The sequence below is a fragment of the Sinocyclocheilus grahami genome, unplaced genomic scaffold (genome assembly GCF_001515645.1).
Source record: "Sinocyclocheilus grahami isolate Dianchi unplaced genomic scaffold, SAMN03320097.WGS_v1.1 scaffold62.1, whole genome shotgun sequence".
In the NCBI taxonomy this organism is placed as follows: Eukaryota; Metazoa; Chordata; class Actinopteri; order Cypriniformes; family Cyprinidae; genus Sinocyclocheilus; species Sinocyclocheilus grahami.
The window spans coordinates 528,478-549,897 of NW_015505241.1; the positions used below are offsets into that span (position 1 = coordinate 528,478).

The 21,420-nt window shown below is 35.9% G+C and overlaps 1 protein-coding gene across 1 annotated transcript in view; it reads left to right on the plus strand.

Moving 5' to 3' along the window:
• The first annotated feature begins 14,580 nt into the window (after positions 1 to 14,580).
• LOC107584699 (polypeptide N-acetylgalactosaminyltransferase 18-like) overlaps positions 14,581 to 21,420 on the plus strand; it is a 132,303-nt gene continuing 125,463 nt past the window's right edge. The window contains exon 1 of the mRNA XM_016271403.1: positions 14,581 to 15,085. Coding sequence (XP_016126889.1) covers positions 14,848 to 15,085 — 238 coding nt within the window. The 5' untranslated portion in view covers positions 14,581 to 14,847. The remainder of the gene's footprint in view (positions 15,086 to 21,420) is intronic.

The following is a 21,420-nucleotide window of genomic DNA, read 5'->3' on the forward strand; positions in this document are numbered from 1 at the left end:
ATTTTAATTTACTTAACACTTATGAACATTATATATAATGAATGACATAACACAAATAAAGTGAAACTTCTGTGAATTTCTGTAATTTTTTTCTGTAATTGTGCTTTGGTGTGCATACATTTATGAATAATATGGATTCCTTGTATCATTGTTATTTGGTGTCCTTTTGGAGTTTCCAAGTGTCCATTTTTTGGAAAGACACCTACATTTACCTAAAAAAAACCTTGCAGAAAATACAGTTTTGTCAGAATCACCCTTCAGTCTGATGGCTTCTTTGCTGGATATAGCAAGTGAATGCATTAAACAAGATAAATGCTGTATGCTTCATTTTATAATAAGTGTGCGATTAATGGCGGGTGCAATCAATCATGATTTAAAATTGTAATCAATTGACAGCTCTTATACGTATGTGTAGTTATATTTATTATATAATATTACGTTAGTGGAGCAAAGTCTTGCCAATTATGTGAACATTATATATAATGAATGACATAACACAAATAAAGTGAAACTTCTGTGAATTTCTGTAATTTTTTCTGTATTTGTGCTTTGGTGTGCATAAATTTATGAATAATATGGATTCCTTGTATCATTGTTATTTGGTGTCCTTTTGGAGTTTCCAAGTGTCCATTTTTTGGAAAGACACCTACATTTACCTAAAAAAAACCTTGCAGAAAATACAGTTTTGTCAGAATCACCCTTCAGTCTGATGGCTTCTTTGCTGGATATAGCAAGTGAATGCATTAAACAAGATAAATGCTGTATGCTTCATTTTATAATAAGTGTGCGATTAATGGCGGGTGCAATCAATCATGATTTAAAATTGTAATCAATTGACAGCTCTTATACGTATGTGTAGTTATATTTATTATATAATATTACGTTAGTGGAGCAAAGTCTTGCCAATTATGTTTCTATAATACTGATTGAAAATGGGTTTGAAACTGAGAGTTATATACAAAGGCCAGCTACAACCCATTTGATATTGCTTTTATCTAAGTGTATTTGTGTGATTTATGATATCTTAAATTAGACTAAAACCATACAGATCCAAGCCATGATTGCCAAATCCATCCTAATTGACATACAGTTACCCTTTATGAAAACTGCAAACTACATTATAAGCTAATCTAAAGACACTGAACAAGCATCCAAAACACGCGACACACTCGTGACAAATTTTGCACTGGGGTCTATCAAATAATAATGATCACATGGCTCAGAGGAGTTTCTGACTTCTTTATGCACACACCCATGAGGCATTATAAAGTAATGGCCGTCTGACTTAGCATTTCCAGAAAAGAGAGAGACAGAAAAAGACATTGGACACAATTTCATTTTCAGTCTACAAAGCGAGGCCTTTGACTTTCCCATCTGTTTTTGTTTTGTTCTACAGCTTTCTGATAAAGAAGTGAAAAAAGATACATTTGTCTTTGAGAAAGTATAGCTAACTTAAGCAAATATATTTAATTTAAGACTCTGGGTTTCATAAAGAAGTAGGATCCTTTTTAGCAAAGTTTTAAAATAAAGTTTTTCCAAAGATTTAGGTTTAAACTGCAGCGTCTTAATTCCCCATGAAAAATCATAAGCCGACAGATACCAAAAATGCTTAAGGTTTTTTCTTTTTTTCCCCCTGTGGTGTAAAATTTGACATTCACATATTCACTGAAGTGCACTTGAGCAAAAACCTGATTATTTTTAATAAATCTATCTATAAATCTATCTCTGGACATGAATCATTCGGCAGGCACTTGTAGCAATAATCTCTGCGAATGATTACATTCTGTCATGACTGGCATCCCCCACAGATATCTTAATCAGGAAAAAAAAACAACGGATATAAGTCTCATCCCGAGGTTGTGCGAAATTAACCAGAACATCCTCAGATTTCATTAAATAAACGCATTAATTGAATAAAATCAGCTAAAAACCATATACACAGTAACTGTTAAACATTTATCATTATATAAGACCTTCAATCATTTTGCTTAAAATAAACTGCTGTTTGGCATCATATCTCTGCTGTGCCCCAGTTGCCGCCCCCGCAGTGTAAATCAGTGAGCCGGTGCGGCGGGTGAGCCATCTTGCCGCGAGGAATGGACTGACCTGGCTTGCATCGATCAACTAGTCTGAGTCATTCTCCCACACGCTGCTGAGAGAGAAATCGAGATGGACGGACTGATAAGGCCGGTGGACATTTGTCTTCCTGAAAGTGGAGGTCGTGTGGAGAGGAGGGCTGGAGAGTGGGGCAGACGCTTTATTTCTCTTCAGACAACCACCACCATAGATTTTCTCCTCACTCCAAGTCGCTCAAGTTTCATTACTGTAGCCATTTGTTATATTTGAGTAGTTGACATCCACGAGTTGAAATCAATATTATGACTTTAAGTTAAACTAAAAATGATATGAGGGGAAAATCTATAATTTAATTGGACACAATGAAACTTTTTTTAATTTTAAAATTAAAAATACTTTACCTTGTCTTATAAAAATGTAAAAAACATTTTTTCAAAAACCTAAAATACATACCTCTAGGTTAAAATTGCGTGAGGCTGAAAAGGATAAACAGATAAAATGTATTAGCACAACCCTTAAGCCTGTCTCTACTTATACTTTAGATTTTACATCCAAAATTCAACTTCAGAAGAGGGAGCCAGGGCCAGCTTGGGGGCCTTAACAATCTTCAAAAGGGCCCTCAAGACAATGTTGCCAAGTCCACAGTTTTCCTGCAGAACTGGGTTAATTTTACACTGTTGCAGCGGCTTGTGTTTTAGTCTGTGGGATAAAGCAATGGGTGCCGTCAGAATGAGAGCCCAAACAGCTGAGAAAAATATCACAATAATCCACAAGTAATCCATACAACTCCAGTCCATCAATTAACATCGTGTGAAGGGAAAAGCTGTGTGTTTGTAATAAACAAATTCATTATTAAGATGTTTTTAACTTCAAACCACTTCTACCGGCTAAAATAAGAGTCCTCTATCTATAATATTGCTTTCTCATCTGAATCAGGAGGAAAATATGCACAGATCAAGCTGTTTACAAGGAAAAACTGCCCAAAACAGTTCTAAATAAATGGTGGATTTTGATGCGAGAGGACATCAGGGGATGGACTTTTTCACTGGAGATAGCATTATTATGATTAATGGTCATTTTGGCCAGAAGTTAAAAAGCCTTAATGGTGGATCTGTTTCTTAGAAACACTCAGCTTTTTACTTTTTACAAGACGTTAATGAATGAACTGGAGTCGTGTGGATTACTTGTGTATCATCACATTGTTTTTATCAGTTGTTTGAACTCTCATTCTGACGGCACCCATTCACTGCAGAGGATCCATTGGTGAGCAAGTGATGCAATGCAAAATTTCTCCAAATCTCTTACAATTAAGAAACAAACTCATCTGCATCTTGGATGGCCTGAGGGTGATTACATTTTCTGCAAATATACATTTTTTTTGGTGTGAACTAAAGTATTTATGTTGATTCAGTGGTGTTAGATAATATTTAGAAAAAAAAAATCTGTAAAGCTAGGTCAGTTAATATTGATTCATACTTATTTTTTACCACATGAATCACATTTTTAGGTGCCTTCTTAAAATTTTTTCAACGTTTTTTTTCAGTATATGTTCCACCAGTAGATCTATAACAAAACCTTCACAAAATGTTTTTGTTGGGATAAAATAGCTGAAACAGAATAAAAAATCTGTCATCACCCCACATACAAATTATACTCTATTCCACATACACTGATTCCAGGAGTACAAGTTATAGGCCACCTATGATTTGTGCCTACCTTGTTCAGTTTGCACCTGCAGCAATTTATTTTACATTTAGTGAAAACGTATGCATAGCTGCTAAGTTGTTAATATTCCATGTGGTCTCTTTATTGTTCTTTATTTATTATAATTAAATAGATAGACCAAAATACACAATCTTCAGAACCGATTGTATTCCACAAAATAAAGAAACTTGTGTGGGTTTGGAACAGCATGTGGACTAGTAAATAAAATTCTCATGTTTAGGTGGACTTTCCCTTTAATTCAATGAGGTTGGTAGCATTAGGGATTGCTGACACCCAGGAGAGAAAGACGGTAAGAGGCCAGTCATGCTATAAATACATATGCTCATAATTCTTAAACACAGTGGCAGAGGGAAGATTTGTCATAATTAGGCTTATTTAATTCCGCACAGAGAATTTAACCAGCCTGCTGGGGCAACTCTTTCTTTTTACGTCTCTTCTTTTCCCCTCTGTAGCTCCACATTTTTCATTTTACTCTGGCATTCATCATGTTTCTGGCCTCATTGCCGTTACCTTTGTGTGAGGGTTATGATGAAGAAGGGCCCATAAACCTCCCAGTGTCTCTCAAATGAGATTAGAATGGCTCGGCTCACAGGGGAAACCCTCCGCTGCACATTGTGCTCGAGTTTCAATTTCTGCCCTACAGGAGCTTGTGGTGACAGGAAGCTGGCACTGTGAAAACAGATATTATGCGCAATTAAACAAAAGGAAATACATTATATAATAGGAATGACAAGTGATCCTGTCCACCTTTAAATAAGGGTGATGTGTAATGTAATGCACGCACATGTTTCAGGTCTTCGCAAATACAGTAAGGAATAACAAATATCAAAATAGCTGCTATTTGGATCTCCTACTGGATACAATTAATGTAAAAGTAATGTTCTGGTTTCAATACACGATCAAATAATGTGTGTACTGTAATGCATCTATTTGTCTAGGTGCATTCACATTTACTATGGGGAATGTCGTGGCCTAATGGTTAGAGAGTGGGTCTCGTAACCCAAAGTTTGCGGGTTTGAGTCTCGAACCAGCAGGGATTGTAGGTGGGGGGAGTGAATGTACAGCGCTCTCTCCCACCTTCAATACCACGACTGAGGTGCCCTTGAGCAAGGCACCAAACCCCCAACTGCTCCCCGGGCGCTGTAGCAAAAATGGCTGCCCATTGGTCCGGGTGTGTGTTCACGTTGTGTGTGTGTTCACTGCTGTGTGTGTGCACTTTGGATGGGATAAATGCAGAGCACTGATTCCGAGTATGGGTCACCATACTTGGCCACATGTTTTCACACTTTTCACGTCACTTTCACTATTATTCAGTGAGTTTTCAAGGCCGAATTCCAGTCATGTCAATACTAATCCATATGATCGGGAAATTCATGTGATGGTGAAAAATTTCAACACACAATTTCCACACACATTCTGCATCAGATTTAAGTTTGTCAAGTGAATTTACAAAGTTGAGCAACAGAAAAACTGAAAACCTGCTTGGCATGAACATGACTCCTGTGTGAGCTGTCCTTATACATCACTACACTACTGACAATAGACAGCCATTTTTTTTATCCACAAATTTTCCTCCAAATGTCACTAATGTGAGTTTCAGAACTCCAATTTGTGAATCTCTGTGTGTGTGTGTGTGTGTGTGTGTGTGTGTTTGATGAAGATTTTAGCAATTGTCACTGACTCTTTCTGCTCTTTATGAGCAAATCATTGAATCGTTCACTTAACCAATTCTTTCAAAAACACTGATTCAATCAAGAAAGTCATATTGCTGCATGTTGCTCAGAGATGTGACTAACAGCTAAAAGGGAACGTTCTCAGAACTTTGGTAAATGTCCTGGCAAGGTTCTCTTAAAGTTATAAAGAAACATTCTTTCAGTAGCATTATTAGAACATTTAGGTTGAAGTTATCTTTAACAATGTTCTCAAAATGTTATTTATACATCAATCATGGAGCCTTTTTTTGTCATTCAAAGAACATTCAAAGGTTCCCATAATGTATGATAAAATAATACAATTAAATGTTCCCTTAATATTTTCTCTAACCAAATGATGATGATGATAATAATAATAATAATAATAAAAATATTTGGAAATACTTTAATTTAAGGTGTCCTTACTAGTACATTACACATGTACTTACTATTATAAAAACAACAAATTATGCATAATTACATATAAGTAGCCCCAAACCAAACCCTAATCCTAACCCTAACCATATAGTAAGTACATGTAGTTAATTAATATTACTTAGTACTTAAATGTATATTTGCACTGTAACAAGGACACCTTAAAATAAAGTGTAACTTTATTAAAGTTAATAGGAACATTTGCTAAACTTTCATAGAATATTTTTGTTAGCTGGAAATCTGCTGCTAAATAACAACATGTTAAAGGGATATTTCACCCAACAGTACGGTTATTACAGTTGAACCACTGATGTCACATGGACTATTTTATCGATGTCCTTACTACCTTTCTGGGCCTTAAACGTTTCAGTTGTGTTGCTGTCTGCGCAGGGTCAGAAAGTTCTCGGATTTCATAAAAAAATATCTTAATTTTTGTTCCAAAGATAAACGAAGGTCTTGCGAGTTTGGAACGAAATGAGGGTGAGTAATTAATGACATAATTTTCATTTTTGGGTGAACTATCCCTTTAAGAACGTCAAATCTCACTGGTTCTTGTGTCACGCCATATTTGATTTGGGCCTGAGTATACATGAGATAATCAATGTTTTTGCCCTGTCCATTATAAAAAGTGATTATATTGCTTAAGATGACCACTGGAGTTATTCTTTATGCTAACTCTGTGTCCTTTTTGGAGTTTGAAATTCCCACTGACTGTTAATACGGTATATGGACAAATCTTTCTTCATGTTGCGCAAAACGAAGAATCATTCAAGTTTGGAATGATATGAGGGTGAATAAAATGACGAAACCGCATATCATCTACACTTGCAGCATGACTCCTCAAGCTGCGACAGACATGAGTTTAATCCTATTCGGCTATTTGAATATGATTTAAAATGCAACACACTTTTTTTTGAAGGGAATGAATAATACAGAAAGCAGCCAAGGGCATGATCTTCAGTAACAGTATACTGAACTCTTATCACAACCTGTCTGAGAAAGGTACACAAGATCATGTTACAAACTTAGCCTCATATAAATATTGAATGTTTTTGGCTCATAACGAAATGTCAGATGTATATTCCTAACTGTAAATACTGTAGCTGAACAAAACCTAAACAAATATTTTGTATTCTGCACATGATTTTTTCATACACAAGAAAGAGCACAGAACTGACATGTTGATTTACCAGTCATGTAAGTGGAAGCAGAGATAAAGATTATAAATAGTGACGCACTGGTGCGTCTACGGCCCCCTTTAGGGCTTCTTACATTAGAACATATATTTCAGGAGTCTTCTGTACATCACAGCACATTTACTGGCATCAGTCTTTTGCGCCACCCACTTCAAGGCTGTAGACAAGGCCTGATGCATGTTCTGCGTCGGTGGGGGAAACACCAACACGCATTATACTGCTGCAGAGTGTCACGTATCAGCTGCAACACAAAGAAGGGGGAGATCAGTGTCACTCTGAATCAGCCTGCAACGTTTCTGCCATAGTCAAAGCGATAAAGAGCTTTTATGAAGACGTTGCTCTCTGTGGCTTTCCCTTGTGAAAATGAAGTGCGCTTAATTGTATTAAATGTGCATTTGTAGTGTACTTCAAATCTTGAAAGTATATACACACATATACATATACAAATACATACACACTCACAATATGGAAGCATATAGGTAGCGAAATTCAATGTAAATTTAAATGCAGAAATACTGTCGGGTCTCGCGTCTGATCACCTGTCTCTGTGTTTGTGTGTTGTGCGTGAGTTGTTTTGACAGCTCGCCACGTGAGCATGTCAGCATGATCGTTGTCCCCGCCCTCCGTGTTTCACACCTGGGTCTGGTCATCTCATTAGCTCCCCCTTATAGCTCCTCGTGTTTCTCTGGATGTTGTCAGTTCGTTGTGATTCTTTCCCGTGCTCTGACTGTCCTAGTATTATCGCTCACCAGTTCTGTCTTGTCTCGTCCAGGCTCCAGTGCTCGTAGCAGTCTGTTTTGTGTCCCGCACCTCTCTGTGCGTTCAGGAACCGTGGGCTACCTCCGGCATCCGCCTAACCTGGGACTCCGCGGTCTCATTGTTGGGCTTCTCAGCCTCTCGCTCGGATTAACGGGCTGCCCCTCCGGCTCCGTCTCCTCTGCCGCTGTTGCGGCTTGGTCCAGCCACTGCCCTCCACCCATCGGTGTGGTTGGGGTTTCCACAACCTCACGAACTGTGCTCATTAAAGTCCCTTTTGAACCCGCACCTGAATCCAGCCTCGTTGTTTCCTAACAGACCCTGACAAATACATTGCCATTTTGAATATTGCATTGCCATTTTGCATATTGCATTTTAAATTGAATTTTGCTACCTATATGCTTCCATACTCACAAACTTGCAGATAACATAGTACTAATGAAATTAACTGTATATAAAGAGTTGCACTTTCATGACTGTTTAACACACTTAAGTACACTTTAAAGAGCACTTTGTAATAACGTCAAATTAAAAAGTAAACGTTTTACGTTTTTTTTAAGAAGTACACTTATTTTGATGTGTTGACTTGTATACTGAAGCACATGTACAGTACTTGGTTATAATTTTAACAGTTACAATTTATTTTAAGGTGCACTTGTTACAGTGCAATTATACATTTAAGTACTGGGTAGTAGTAATTAACTACATGTACTTACTTTATGGTTAGGGTTAGGATTGGGGTTTGGCTTAGGGTTACTTGCATGCAATTATGCATAAATAAGTGTTGCTATAATAGCAAGTAACAATGTGTAACAAGGACACTTTAAAATAAAGTGTTACCATTTTAACAGTGTGTTATTGTATAAAATACAAGTAATTATGAAATTAAATACACAAGTGGCTAATTATTCAACTAAAGCTTTCAAAACATTACATTTAGTATATTCTTATAAAGCATTCTATTTGCATAAAAAGTACTATTTTTAAAAGTGTGCAAAAGTTTACTTCTTATTTAGAAGGGTTATAAAATGACTTTTGCTGTATTTTGCCTCAGTATTGATATTTCTCATTGAGTTGAAAAGAATCCTCCAACCTCAAGCATTGAACTTCTGTGCATTCCTTGTACTGCACAGTTTGTTCTGCAGATACCATGTGGATTGTCGAGCACTTTTATAGGTGATCAGGCTCACGATTTTCACCTGGCTGATGATAAAACAGGCAAAAAATCCTGTAGGCTCACACTGAAGGAGGAACCTGAGACCTGAATATCACATAGACTTGGAGGTGGACTCTGTTGACTTGCTATATCTGCAGTCACCTGACACCCACTGAATGCACCTACACTGTGCATTTCCAAACACCTACACTGAGCGTTTTCTCAGGTAACCTAAAATGTATATGTGGTAATACCTAACTGATTTTATTCAGGTCACATGTGTTATTTATATGACTAAATCAACCTGACCACTTTGAGTTACACAGAGGAAAGCAGTTCATAAGGGTCACATCAGATATAAAAACTTCTTTAAAGGAGTCATGAAATGGAAAATCTAAATGTCCTTGATGCCTTTTGCTGCAAAACATTGCCAATTTCAAAGGCACACCTTCAGAAACATAATATAATTTAATAACTGCATATTCTAACTTTTAACAGCGTAGCAACCACTTGAACACCCTAGTAACCACACGTAAAAATCTTTTGTAAACAGTAGTTACATTTTCTTCAGTTTATTTATTTATTTATTTATTAAATAGTAATATTTTAGATAAAAAAAAAAACCCTGTTTTGTTGTACATACATACATAAATAGACTAAAAAAAATAGTATTGAGGATCAGTTCAGTGCAGAAAATACACTATGTATTCCAATTTAAAAGTACACAATACATTTATCAAGATATTTTAAGTAGACTGTTTGGTTTTTAAGACCAAGTGTCCCGCTGTGCATTTTAAGTGAGCACGATTAAAGATGCTTCATCATTTTTAAAGCTTTCGGCAGTTTTAGCCACAGAAAGTCACATTTTTTGCATAGCTGTTTCAGTGTCTATTTTTGATTTTTCTGGGGAAATAACATTTTACTGATTGATTTACAGAGAAGAGATCCTGGGCCGCAGCAGGTCCTCTGTGAAAGGCTCCATCTGTTGACTGCTGATTATAACATTGATCGTATAAGCAATGCATTTCTGTGTAGTACTGTGCAGCTTAGGAAGCACCACAAAAGTGGATTTGCAGGTTTCTACCGTGTACCTAGAAATTTATGGCATATATATAGAGATATGTAAATCAGTTCTCCATACACTCTCAGAAAAATAAAGTACAGAAGTTATCACTGGAGCAGCACCTTTTCAAAAGGTACACATTTGTACCTTATTTACTCTTAAAGGGTGATTATTAGTAACTTAACGGTACATGTTAGTTCCTAAATTGTATATATTTGTACCTTTTGAAAAGGTACTGTCCCAGTGACAACTTTTGTACCTTTTGTTCTGAGAGAGACACATTTCTTCATGTTGCTATTTAGGGCTCAAGTTACCCCTATACAAAAATATAACTTTTTTAATTAATTAATTATTTTTTAAACACACACACAGACACAAAAACACTTGTTGATATGTCTCACAGTAGGTTGGGAAACGAGTTCTGTTTTCTGTGAATTTAACACTAAAATTAGCATATATATATATTTTATAAATAACGGAATTTTTCAGTTCACTCTCTCTTTCAAGGACATGTGATGCAGTTGCACTGAATAAACGTATTAAACCAATGATTTTGTCTAAACGTTGAGTGCAGCCATCTTGAATGCAACTTTCATTAATTAATAAATTAAAGTAAATTGCACTGCTTGATGAAATGTCTGGAATATTTTGGATTGATTTGTTGTCAGAAACTATAAGCCTATAACTATGGGCTTATATATATTTAGATTTTTGCTTTTTTCTTTACATCAGATTATAAGTAGTTGCAACACATTAGCTGTACTAGTTATTGTAACCAGTGTTTTTTTCCATGTCGTTAAATGTTATAGCATTGTCTATGATTTTTGTTGGTATCTCATCTTTTGAAGCTATTTAAAGCACCACTATTATTGTCCCAGTAGAATCAAACATTATATGCTCATGTGTGTATGGGCTTTATTTAATGAGATAAAATCAATATCGTTTCTTTATGAGTTTCCTCAGACTATACCCATGGGGTGGATATAAAATACAAGCTTACAATGGGTCTTTATTCCTCCTACTCTTACATGTTAGTGCTTTTGCTGATAGCAGCTATGCTCTGGAAGATTAGCCAAAGAAGCTTAACTATTCATAAAAATACTTATTTGCTTTGGCCACACACATAAACATTATTACGCTGTAATCCCACTAAAACAAGATTAGAAGCATGTGGAAAATGTCATTCTCACATCTAAATTTCTATTCATAAATATGGTCATATTCTAACGGAGAAGCTACTGATGTTGGTTTACATATGCATACAATTACATATACTGTTGCTTATAAGTGTGCATTGTATACTTGAGCCTGGCTTGTACAAATATTGATTTCCTCCACCCCACTTCCTAAGAGCCAGAATCCTGTTTGTCACAAAAACAAGGTCCCTCTGTTGTACAGTGCTTAGATAAGTAACAGTAAAAGTTTTGTTTTATGATGTGTATCTCAAATGTTGATATAATTATTCCTATACTTATCAGCTACAACAAAGTATACAATACATTTACAACTTATTCTTAAACTGTGTACATTAATGTAAAGAATGAAGACGGCTTTTGTAACAACCTAAAACATGGACATTTTCAACTTTGTTGGAGTGTAATTGTTTGGAATTACAACAAAATGTATAGTTTAATCAAAGTTTGGAATTTATAATCTAATTTAATTTGCTCAAAACAAATATAATGCCATCCCCGAGCAGCCTTGTTTCATTCCTGAATAAATCAGTATTTGATTTATAGAGTGAATAATTCAGTGACTCAGTCGTGATACATGTGTCGCCACCTACTGGAGTAATGATGTAACTTGCACTTGTCACTGAAAAATCCCCACCAATAATGTGCAGACTGAAGGCCTGTTGACACCATCACGAATATTTGGCATTGAAATTCGTTTTGATCTTTGCATGCAATTTGCATAAAGATGGCTTTTGCAGGCATTTATTCAAATGAAAATGCTTACTACACTAAATTTTCACACCAAACATTTGCTTTGGTGTGAACGGGCCTTGTCTGTCTGTAATACACAAACATGGACAAGCGGACTGTTCATATGTTGTATGCTGATGATATGGCTAATATAGCAGATACAATTGGTGGGTTACAGATACAGATTGAACAGCTGGAAACATTTAGTAATCTTTATGGTGTGAGAGTGAATTTGAGTAAAACTAAAATTATGTTTTTTAGAAGAGGGGGCACTCTAAATAAGGATGAAAAATGGTATTTTGCTGGTGAACAGGTTGAAGTGGTTATTTGTTACAAATATATGGGTATGTGGTTTACACAAAGCAAAGGCAAGACATTAATGCTTTCCTTGCTAAGGTTTGTTTGTAAACATAAAATTAGCTGCAATCAATCTTTGTATTTGTTTGATCGCATGGTTACACCTATACTTTATTATGGATGTGAGATATGGGGTTTTGAACCAAAATGTTCAAGCATGTATTTATAAAAAAAAACTCCTTGGTATCAGTACAAGTGTGAGCAATGTAGCTGTCTTGGGTGATTTGGGTAGATTTGTATTGTCCACTTCTTATATGAAAAGATGTATCATGTATTGGATACAATGTCTAATCATCATTATCCAAGAAAATGTTATAATATGCTTTTTCAGTTAGATGAAGTACGTCGAAAAACATGGGTTACTTGTATTAGAGTTTTGCTGTAGTTTTATGGTTTTTCTAGTGTTTGGGAGTGAGCCTCCCAGTGTACACTCTTAAAAATAAAGGTGCTTCAAAAGGTTCTACAAGCGATGCCATAGAAGAACCATTTTGGTTCTACAAAGAACCATTCAGTCAAAGTTTCTTTAAAGAACCATCTCTTTCTTGCGTTTTTGTAATCTGAAAAACCTTCTTTCGCCACAAAGAACCTTTTGTGAAACAGTAAGGTTCTTCAGATGTTAAAGGTTCTTTATGGAACCATTTAGACAAAAAGGTTCTTCTATGGCATCGTGAAGCACCTTTATTTTTAAGAGTGTAGGTGACATAAGAACATTTACAGCTATTCTTAACCAATGATTTAAAAAGACAAAGCACATGAGGCATGGTATACATCAGTTTTGGAAAATAATAAGTTAAATATATATTCACAATACAAATCTTTGTTAGTACAAGAGAGCTACATTGCGTCTGTATAACATGCAACTGGTACGATCATTGTTCCTTTTAGATGTTCAAGTCATCATCTTGCTATAGAAACAGGCAGAGGGAGTAATACACCAGTGGCAGAGAGAATCTGTAGTTATTGTAAGTTACCATGAAATATTTCTGTGATAGAAGATGAGAAGCATTTTTGTATGATTGCTCTTTATATGAGGATTTGCGTAAGAAATACTTAGGTGATCTTGTTCTTGTTGGTGATGTTTGTATTGATGTGTCAAGTGTTTGGGATTCGGGGTATGCATAAAGATTGGCATTGTATATACTGTATATATCATGGAATGAAGAAAAAACTATCTGCCATGTCATTATGATTTTGTGGAACTATGGGCCGAGAGGAAGTGGACTGATGCATACAGTTAAATATCAGCACTTATGAAAGTCCTGTTGTATGTAAATGCATGTAAATGCATGTAAACCTAATTTCTTTCATTTTACACTTACAAATTATTAAAAGAGCCAATCAAATAAAATTGACCCCCCCCCCCATACTATGGATGTCAGTGGCTACTGTCAACAGTTTACCAACATTCAACAGCTGAGAGAAATTCATACAGGTTCATTTTTGGGTAAACTATCCATTTAATGGTGAAAGAGTGCAAGGTAAGATGTAAGTAGCAAAACAGCTAATATTTGACCACTGTTTTACAATGTTAAACGACCAACATGACGCAAACTTCTGTACTTTTTGTCAAATTTCGCTATTTTGAAACGATAATATAGGCTGAATCATTTACGAGATTCATGTAGCCTAATTCATAACCCAATGTGATGAGAAAAGAAACATTTTGCCATTTTGCTTTGTCGACACATTAGGCGAATGCATAGTGAATGTGTGCGCATATTTCAAATGAAAAATATTTGCAAATAATTCAAATCGATTACAAAATTGCAATTTATTCTGTGTTTTTTCCCCCTGTATTCTGTTAAATCCTTGAATTAATTTATTACCAAATGACTCCCTGAAAAATACCTATACAATTTATTTAAAGTTATTATGAAGGTTATTATATAATTTGCAAACGGCCTTACAACTTCTGAAATCAGGAGGGTATTGATAAGGTACTGTTCACTTGTAAGTGGTTAAATTGATGGTGTAAACGCATGCTTTGCTACAGCACTCCTCAATCTCCTCTGCGTAGCCTACTACTTGTATTAGAGCTTTAAATGCAATGTAGCCTACTCCTTTATTTTGCTTGCTTTTATGAATTTTTTTTTCACGTTTTTTTATGAAACAGCGGGAGTCTGCCGTTATAAAGCACCTCCTTACTGTTACTGGATCATTGTGCAATTGGTCCCATAGATTAGAGCTCATCTCATTGGTCAACAGGCTCAGGATCAAACCACACACATACTCGCGCACCTTCGCTCTCCGTTCCTATACCGCTGCAGATGGAGGACGCGGCGCTTCGTGTTGGAACAAGACGATAGTTGCCCATTTCAAGTCGCTGGAATCTGTCAGAGCTGAACAGAATGAAGCGCGGACTGTAGTGTGTGCGTCAGGCGCGTTATTCTCCATCGGAGTACATACAGAGTTGAGGACAGGCGCACTTGTCCGCTGTGTCTCGGACTCTATATGGAGGGATGTCGGAATGGCTTGCACCAGGAGAACCAAAACTTTGGTGTCTACATGTGTAATACTAAGCGGCATGACCAACATAGTGTGTCTTTTGTACGTCGGATGGGTGACTAATTACATTGCTAATGTGTACATCAAAGTGCCGATGCCTGTCCCAGCCAAAAAGTTGGAGGGCGACAGGAAAGGAGAAACTCTGCGGATTATAGAGCGACTGGATCGGCTGGAGAATGTGGTTAATCAGCACATACAAGGTAAGACGAATGTCTGTTTAATTACTGTGCGTACAAATGTTACGTTAGAAAGGACGTTTACTCTGTAAAACTATGAGGAATAAGCTGCAGACCATAAAGGCAGCACAAATCGTGTGCCAAAAATGAGCTGTTTTTGCCACTTTCCACAAAAAGAGTACACAATGGACCATAAGCCTATTTGTTAACAAATGTTGATTAAATAAGGGTGCTTAAATAAGCATTAACATTAGAATGAATTGGGATTTATAAAATAAATAGGGGACAAATTTGCATGTGTAGCCTAAATGAATCTGTTTTACAGCTTGGCTAGATAATTTTGGAACATATAATAAATAGCTTAAATAGTAAACAAAGTAATAGAAACCATATTTGATTTTTTTTCTCACAGTAACTTGGTTAACAGGGTTACATTTTGAGGTTGATGCAGTCAACAGTGCAAAAATCAAATAAATAAATGCAACTAACAATTAAAGGGGTCATATGATGCGATTTCAATTTTTCCTTTCTCTTTGGAGTGTTACAAGCTCTTGGTGCATAAAGAAGATCTGTAAAGTTGCAAAGACTAAAGTCTCAAATCCAAAGAGATATTCTTTATAAAAGTTAAGAGTCAACCACACCTACCTAAAACAGATCGTTCTAACACGCCCCCACATGTCTACGTCACAACACCACGGCACGGCATCACAGTATGGTGAGGGGCGTAACATTTCCGTCACACGCTTGAGGTATTCGGCCAATCACAATGCACTGGATAGCTGGCCAATCACTGCACACCTCGCTTTTCAGACCGATGAGCTTTGTAAAAATCGAGCGTTTCAGAAAGGCGGGGCATAGAGGAGAAACAATAATGTACAGTATGTGGAAAATAATGTGTTTTTTGAACCTTAAACCGCATAAACACATTTCATTACACCAAATACACCAAATAATGTTCTTTTTAGCAGCATCATATGACCCCTTTAAAATAAACAAAAACTGCTCCAATAATAGGCTACAAGACCTGAGACAGGCCAAAGAGCTCATAGACTTAAATAATATGTTCACACCATTAAACACTATATGCTATCTTATATCCCTTTCGTGAATTATTTTCCTATGAGAAAATGATATATAGCTGAGAAAAAAAATGATATTATGTAACTAATGTCATTTTATTGCTGATGCAGAGGCACAAATTGTTGCATTTATATAGAAAAACCTTTCATTGTAAATGCAACTAAATTACCACCTTCACAATGACTTATCATGGTAACCACAGTTACCTGCCAAATGTATTGCAATTACTGCACTAAAAAAATAAAACAAATCTATATGGCATATACTTAAAGCAGTATAAGAAGCTTTGAGAAGCATTGTCATTTTGTGCAGCATTTTCTGTTTAATAACCATAGCTTTCATCAAAATACTGTAGTAATGTTATATTAGCAGGCACTGTCATCACAAAAATAAACGACATACAAAATTACAAATGTTTGCGGCAAGTATGTAGACATACTATACAGTAGTGGGCTATGTTTTGTTGTTGTGACGGTAGCTATAGTAACTTTTTGGTAGACACCTTGGTTACCATGGTAAATTTTTGTCTGCACTGTGAACAGACATGATCTGGGGTGAGGGAAATAGCAGTCCGTTGTGGAGAGTATCTTCCACTCAGGTGCTAAACAGAAAAAATCTATAGTTTCATCATCATGACCTGAATACCAATTGTACATTTGTCCTGTCCTGTTCGAATCAGGTTGATTGCACCTTGCCTTATTGTTAATGACACTTTTATGCAGGTGTGACCTCCAATTTGCGATCTGGCAGATTCACAAAGACCATTAATGATTGCGAACTCCTCTTCTTCGCTCTTTGGAGACTCTTGTTTAATGAACTTGGCACTGGCTGAACATTAATTATGAAAAGTGGCTGATTGCTTCTATCTGTACAGGTAGTTTAGATCTTTGAGCACTACTTAGCACACATTTCTGTTTTTTCCATCATCATTTATGCATTCGTTTATTTGATAAACTCTTAACAATGAAAAGTTCTTCATCTAGGCAAGAGCTTTTAATCTCCATGGAACCTTTCCATTGCACAAAAGGTTCTTTATAGTGGAAAAGGGTTCTTTAGATTGTTTAAATATTCTTTGCATCAAGAAAAAAAAGTTTAACAGAAAGGTGTTTTGGGGAACCTAAAATGCTTCTTCTATGGCGTCGCTGTTAAAATCCCATTTTGGAACCTTTATTTTTAAGAGTGTATGATTTAATGCATTTCAGTTACTTTAAAATTTGGTTGATTGTGAATATATTGAGTGATCTTTATAATATTTATTCAAAAAGTGCATGGTGGATTCTACATATTACAATTAGAACAGCCTAACCCACTTTCCCCGAAGTGCATCTGCCAAACAGTATGCAACAATAAAGCGTTTGTAGTTTCTCACTGTTGTGCAAGCTTTATTCCAGTTTCGTTTTCAGCTTCTTCGGAAAGCACTAATTTGTTGCAGAACTGAAAACACAAGCAATTTGCTGTTCTCTTTCTGGTTTATTTTCTACAACAGCATGCCCAGCATAATTTGTCTGCTTCGCTGAATATCCAAGCAATACAAATTTTGCATTGCTCAAAAAAGTCTAATTTATAATTTTATTAATGGCCTCCTTTTGTGCTTTGTTATAAAAGACACACTTCATTGTTTGCGAGATGATTTTGTCGTAGTTACTAACTGGATGTATGTTGATATGGGTTGCAGACAGCCAGTGTAGCGCTCAAACCGCAAAAGGGCGCAAACAAACATCACTGAGCTGAGAGGCAGCTACAGATGATTACTTGAGCAAACATTTCCGGGCTGCAGCCTCAGACACGTTGTGCTGTTTGGCAATGGCTGTGGGCTTCAGGAATGGATTGGAGAGTGCGTGTAGGGAGCATTTTTTTAGTTACAACACATGATTTGTTTTTATTGCGTGGAAGAGATTGTTAAGGTTTATCTGAGATACTGTGATCGTTGTAGTTTGACAATGATTTTTAATGTAATATTGTGGGTTCAGTACAATTTAATCTCAACTGACAGCATCTGTTGATTTTCTCAAAAATAATTCTGATCTTTACTTAAAAAGGAATAATGACAACAGAATGCCTAAAACCCAAAAACGACTTTAAAAGGGCAAGAACTACTTACATTTTAACAGAAGAATGAATGTAAATGCTTTTATAAAATAATAGTGCTGGGCGGTATGACCAAACATTTATATCACAGCATTTTTCTAAATTATACCGGTTTCACGGTACATGACGGTTTTTTTTTTTACTTATTGAGAGAGGAAATGCTGCAGTATATTGACTTGGAATGCCCTATTTTACTGTCATGATGAGTGAATATTGTCAAAAAATACCACACTAAATAGTGACTAAACACGACCCCTTTTAATGTTAACCAGGAGTCACTCTCATTTATAATCGCGGCATCGTCTGATAAAATCAACATGCATCTACACTAAAGAGCGGCTATGCGGTTGTTTTGGCTATATTACTTTTTTGTCTCATGCAACGCACTGCCTGCATCTGAATAACAAACAAACAAACAAAAAAGTGCATGTAAAATAATAAACTTCACATTTCTGCTTTTAAATCAATTGGCCCCATTGACTTACATTGTAAGTGCCTCGATGTGACCTCGATTTTTGCTCTTTGGTTTTTAAAAAAATACAAAGCAAAGGATGAGTCTTTTTTTGTGAGATTCAACATTATGCCACAATGCTTTCGATTGAGCTTAACTTTTATTGAACTCAGAATATTACTTAAATAGTTCACCCAAAAAATGAAAAATAAATGGCTGATAATGTACTTACCTTCAAATGAAAGGAGGAGAAATTTAGCATTATGTCAATTGTTCACCAATGGATCCTCTGCAGTGAATGGGTGCCGTCAGAATGTTAAAACAGCTGATAAAACATCACAATAATCCACAAGTAATCCACACCACTCCAGTCCATCAATGAATGTATTGTGAAGTCAAAAGCTGCATGTTTGTAAGATACAAATCTGGCCAAAATACCAGTCCATAATCTATAATAACGCTTCTCCAGTGGAAAAAGTTCAATTCCTGTTGTCTACAGACATATTTGTTTAGAACAGTTTTGGACTGCTTTCGCTTATAAACGGTGCTTGATCTGAGCATATTTCTCTCCTGATTCAGATGAACTGACTTTTTCACTGGAGAAAGCAATATTATGGCCAGAAGACTTGTATTTTAGCCAGAAGCAGCAGTTTCAAATGAACAAAAATATCCTAATTATGGATTTGTTTTCTTACAAAGACCCAGCTCTTCACTTCACAAAACACTTATTGATAGACAGAAGTCATGTGGATTACTTGTGGATTATTGTGATGTTTTTATCAGCTGTTTGGAATCTCATTCTGACGGCACCCATTCACTGCAGAGGATCCATTGGTGAGCACGTGATGTAATGTTACATTTCTCCAAACCTGTTCTGATGAAGAAACAAACTCATCTACATCTTGACTGACCTGAGGGTGAGTCAATTTTCAGCAAATTTTTATTTTTGGATGAACTGTTCCTTTCAGTACATTCATTTTCCAAAGGCAGGATGACTGTAGTACACTTTTAAGTGGTAAATCTGTATCTTACGATACAGTACTGACCACAAGGTTGTTCTAAACTTCATCATCGCAGACTTTACACTGCCTCTCTCGCTGTAGCAAACAAGTGTTTTCCAGAATGAATGATTTATGTGGAAGAGGTACATACCAGCTGTGGCTCTACCACCTGGTACAAACAGCCTGGAGGATGGCCTGCCTGATCTCCCTGTCATCCTTAACTTGATGAAAATGCAGCATGCTTCAGCACAGCAGCTCTTTAGCGCTGTAGTGGATTTTCTGCTGAAAGCCAAAGAGAAAGAACAACAGAATCACTTAGTCCCTCTTTCAATTGTGTAGTTACATTGTGTAGAGGAGCGAAGTGAAGCGAACAGATTCTCAGCTCGTAACATTCTGTTTATCTGGTCTCATACCATTTGCATTTAGCTTTTATGCAAAGCACTGCACCATGTGTAAAAACAAATCAAGAAAATAGCATTTCATGGGAGCTCAAGAATAAAATGCTGCGGCAGATGAAGCAGGAATAGGAATTTCTGTTGTGGAATAGGAATTGAATTTTTTTAGATCCCACTATTGATTATGACAAACACTGTTTTCTTTGAAGTAGAACAGAAAATTATTTGCTTTCTAACTGTAATGTTGAAGTTAATATGAAATTCCACAAGGTGACATGCTTTGTAAAAAAAAAAAAAGGATTTTCAGTGAGGAAAAATGCAGAGCAAGACATGGATTTTATCGATTGGGAATTGATTTTATTGTTTATCTCTAGACCACAGGTGGTTGTTATGTAGTAAATAATAATGATAATAATAACAATAAACAATAATTAATTCCTTAAATAATACAAAACTATTTTGGACTTAACAAATTTATGGGCTACCACATTAATTAAATTTTTTGGGGGTCACTTGACAAAACGTCATAGATTAAACATTTCCAGCTTTTATTCACATTGGGCTATAATAAAATATTTTATATTTTTAGTATTTATGTCAGCATATTTTATTAGTAATTATACAAACACCAACACCAAGAAAAAATTCCCATCATATTTGTACTTGGCAATTAAATGTTAGTCCAATTGTTCAGCGGGTTTGTTGGCTAGCTTGATGAATTCTCACCATTGTTTATTCATTGTTTCATATTTCCGGTTCACCTGCACTGAATTCAAGCGCGTGAACACAATGGAGAGAATGTGTCTAGCTAGTATTACCACCTGTCTCTTTAAAAAATGCTTACATCAGTTTGCAGTGGTAATGGAATTTAATATATCATCTGATTTGTTTGGTTACCAGAAACCGCTTTTTAAAATAAACATCTTTTTTGAACTTTTAAAGAAACTGAGATGACTAAACTGAACAAACTGAAACTCTTACACTTTGCTCATTAAAAAAAATGCCTTGTTGCAACAGACACAAGTGCCAGCAGAAAAGCTGCAGGTCTCGTTGGAACTTATTTGAGAAGTTGAGATGTGATGGTAATGACAAGCAGCCAAGTGCTAGTTTTTGTCTGTCTTTATTCAAATTTGACATATGAATATTTATGCAGCCAATATTATTATTCAGGTTAATGTAAAAGTGTGTTATAGAAATCTACAGATGCTTGGAAATTAAAAAAAAAAATTGTCTCTGAAGCTTATTAGGTGTATTTTAAAGAATGGCCTATTTATGAACATTACCTAACTGCTTTGTATGTTATGGAATATTTGGTTTGATGGCAGCGTGATCTGAGAAGAGCCA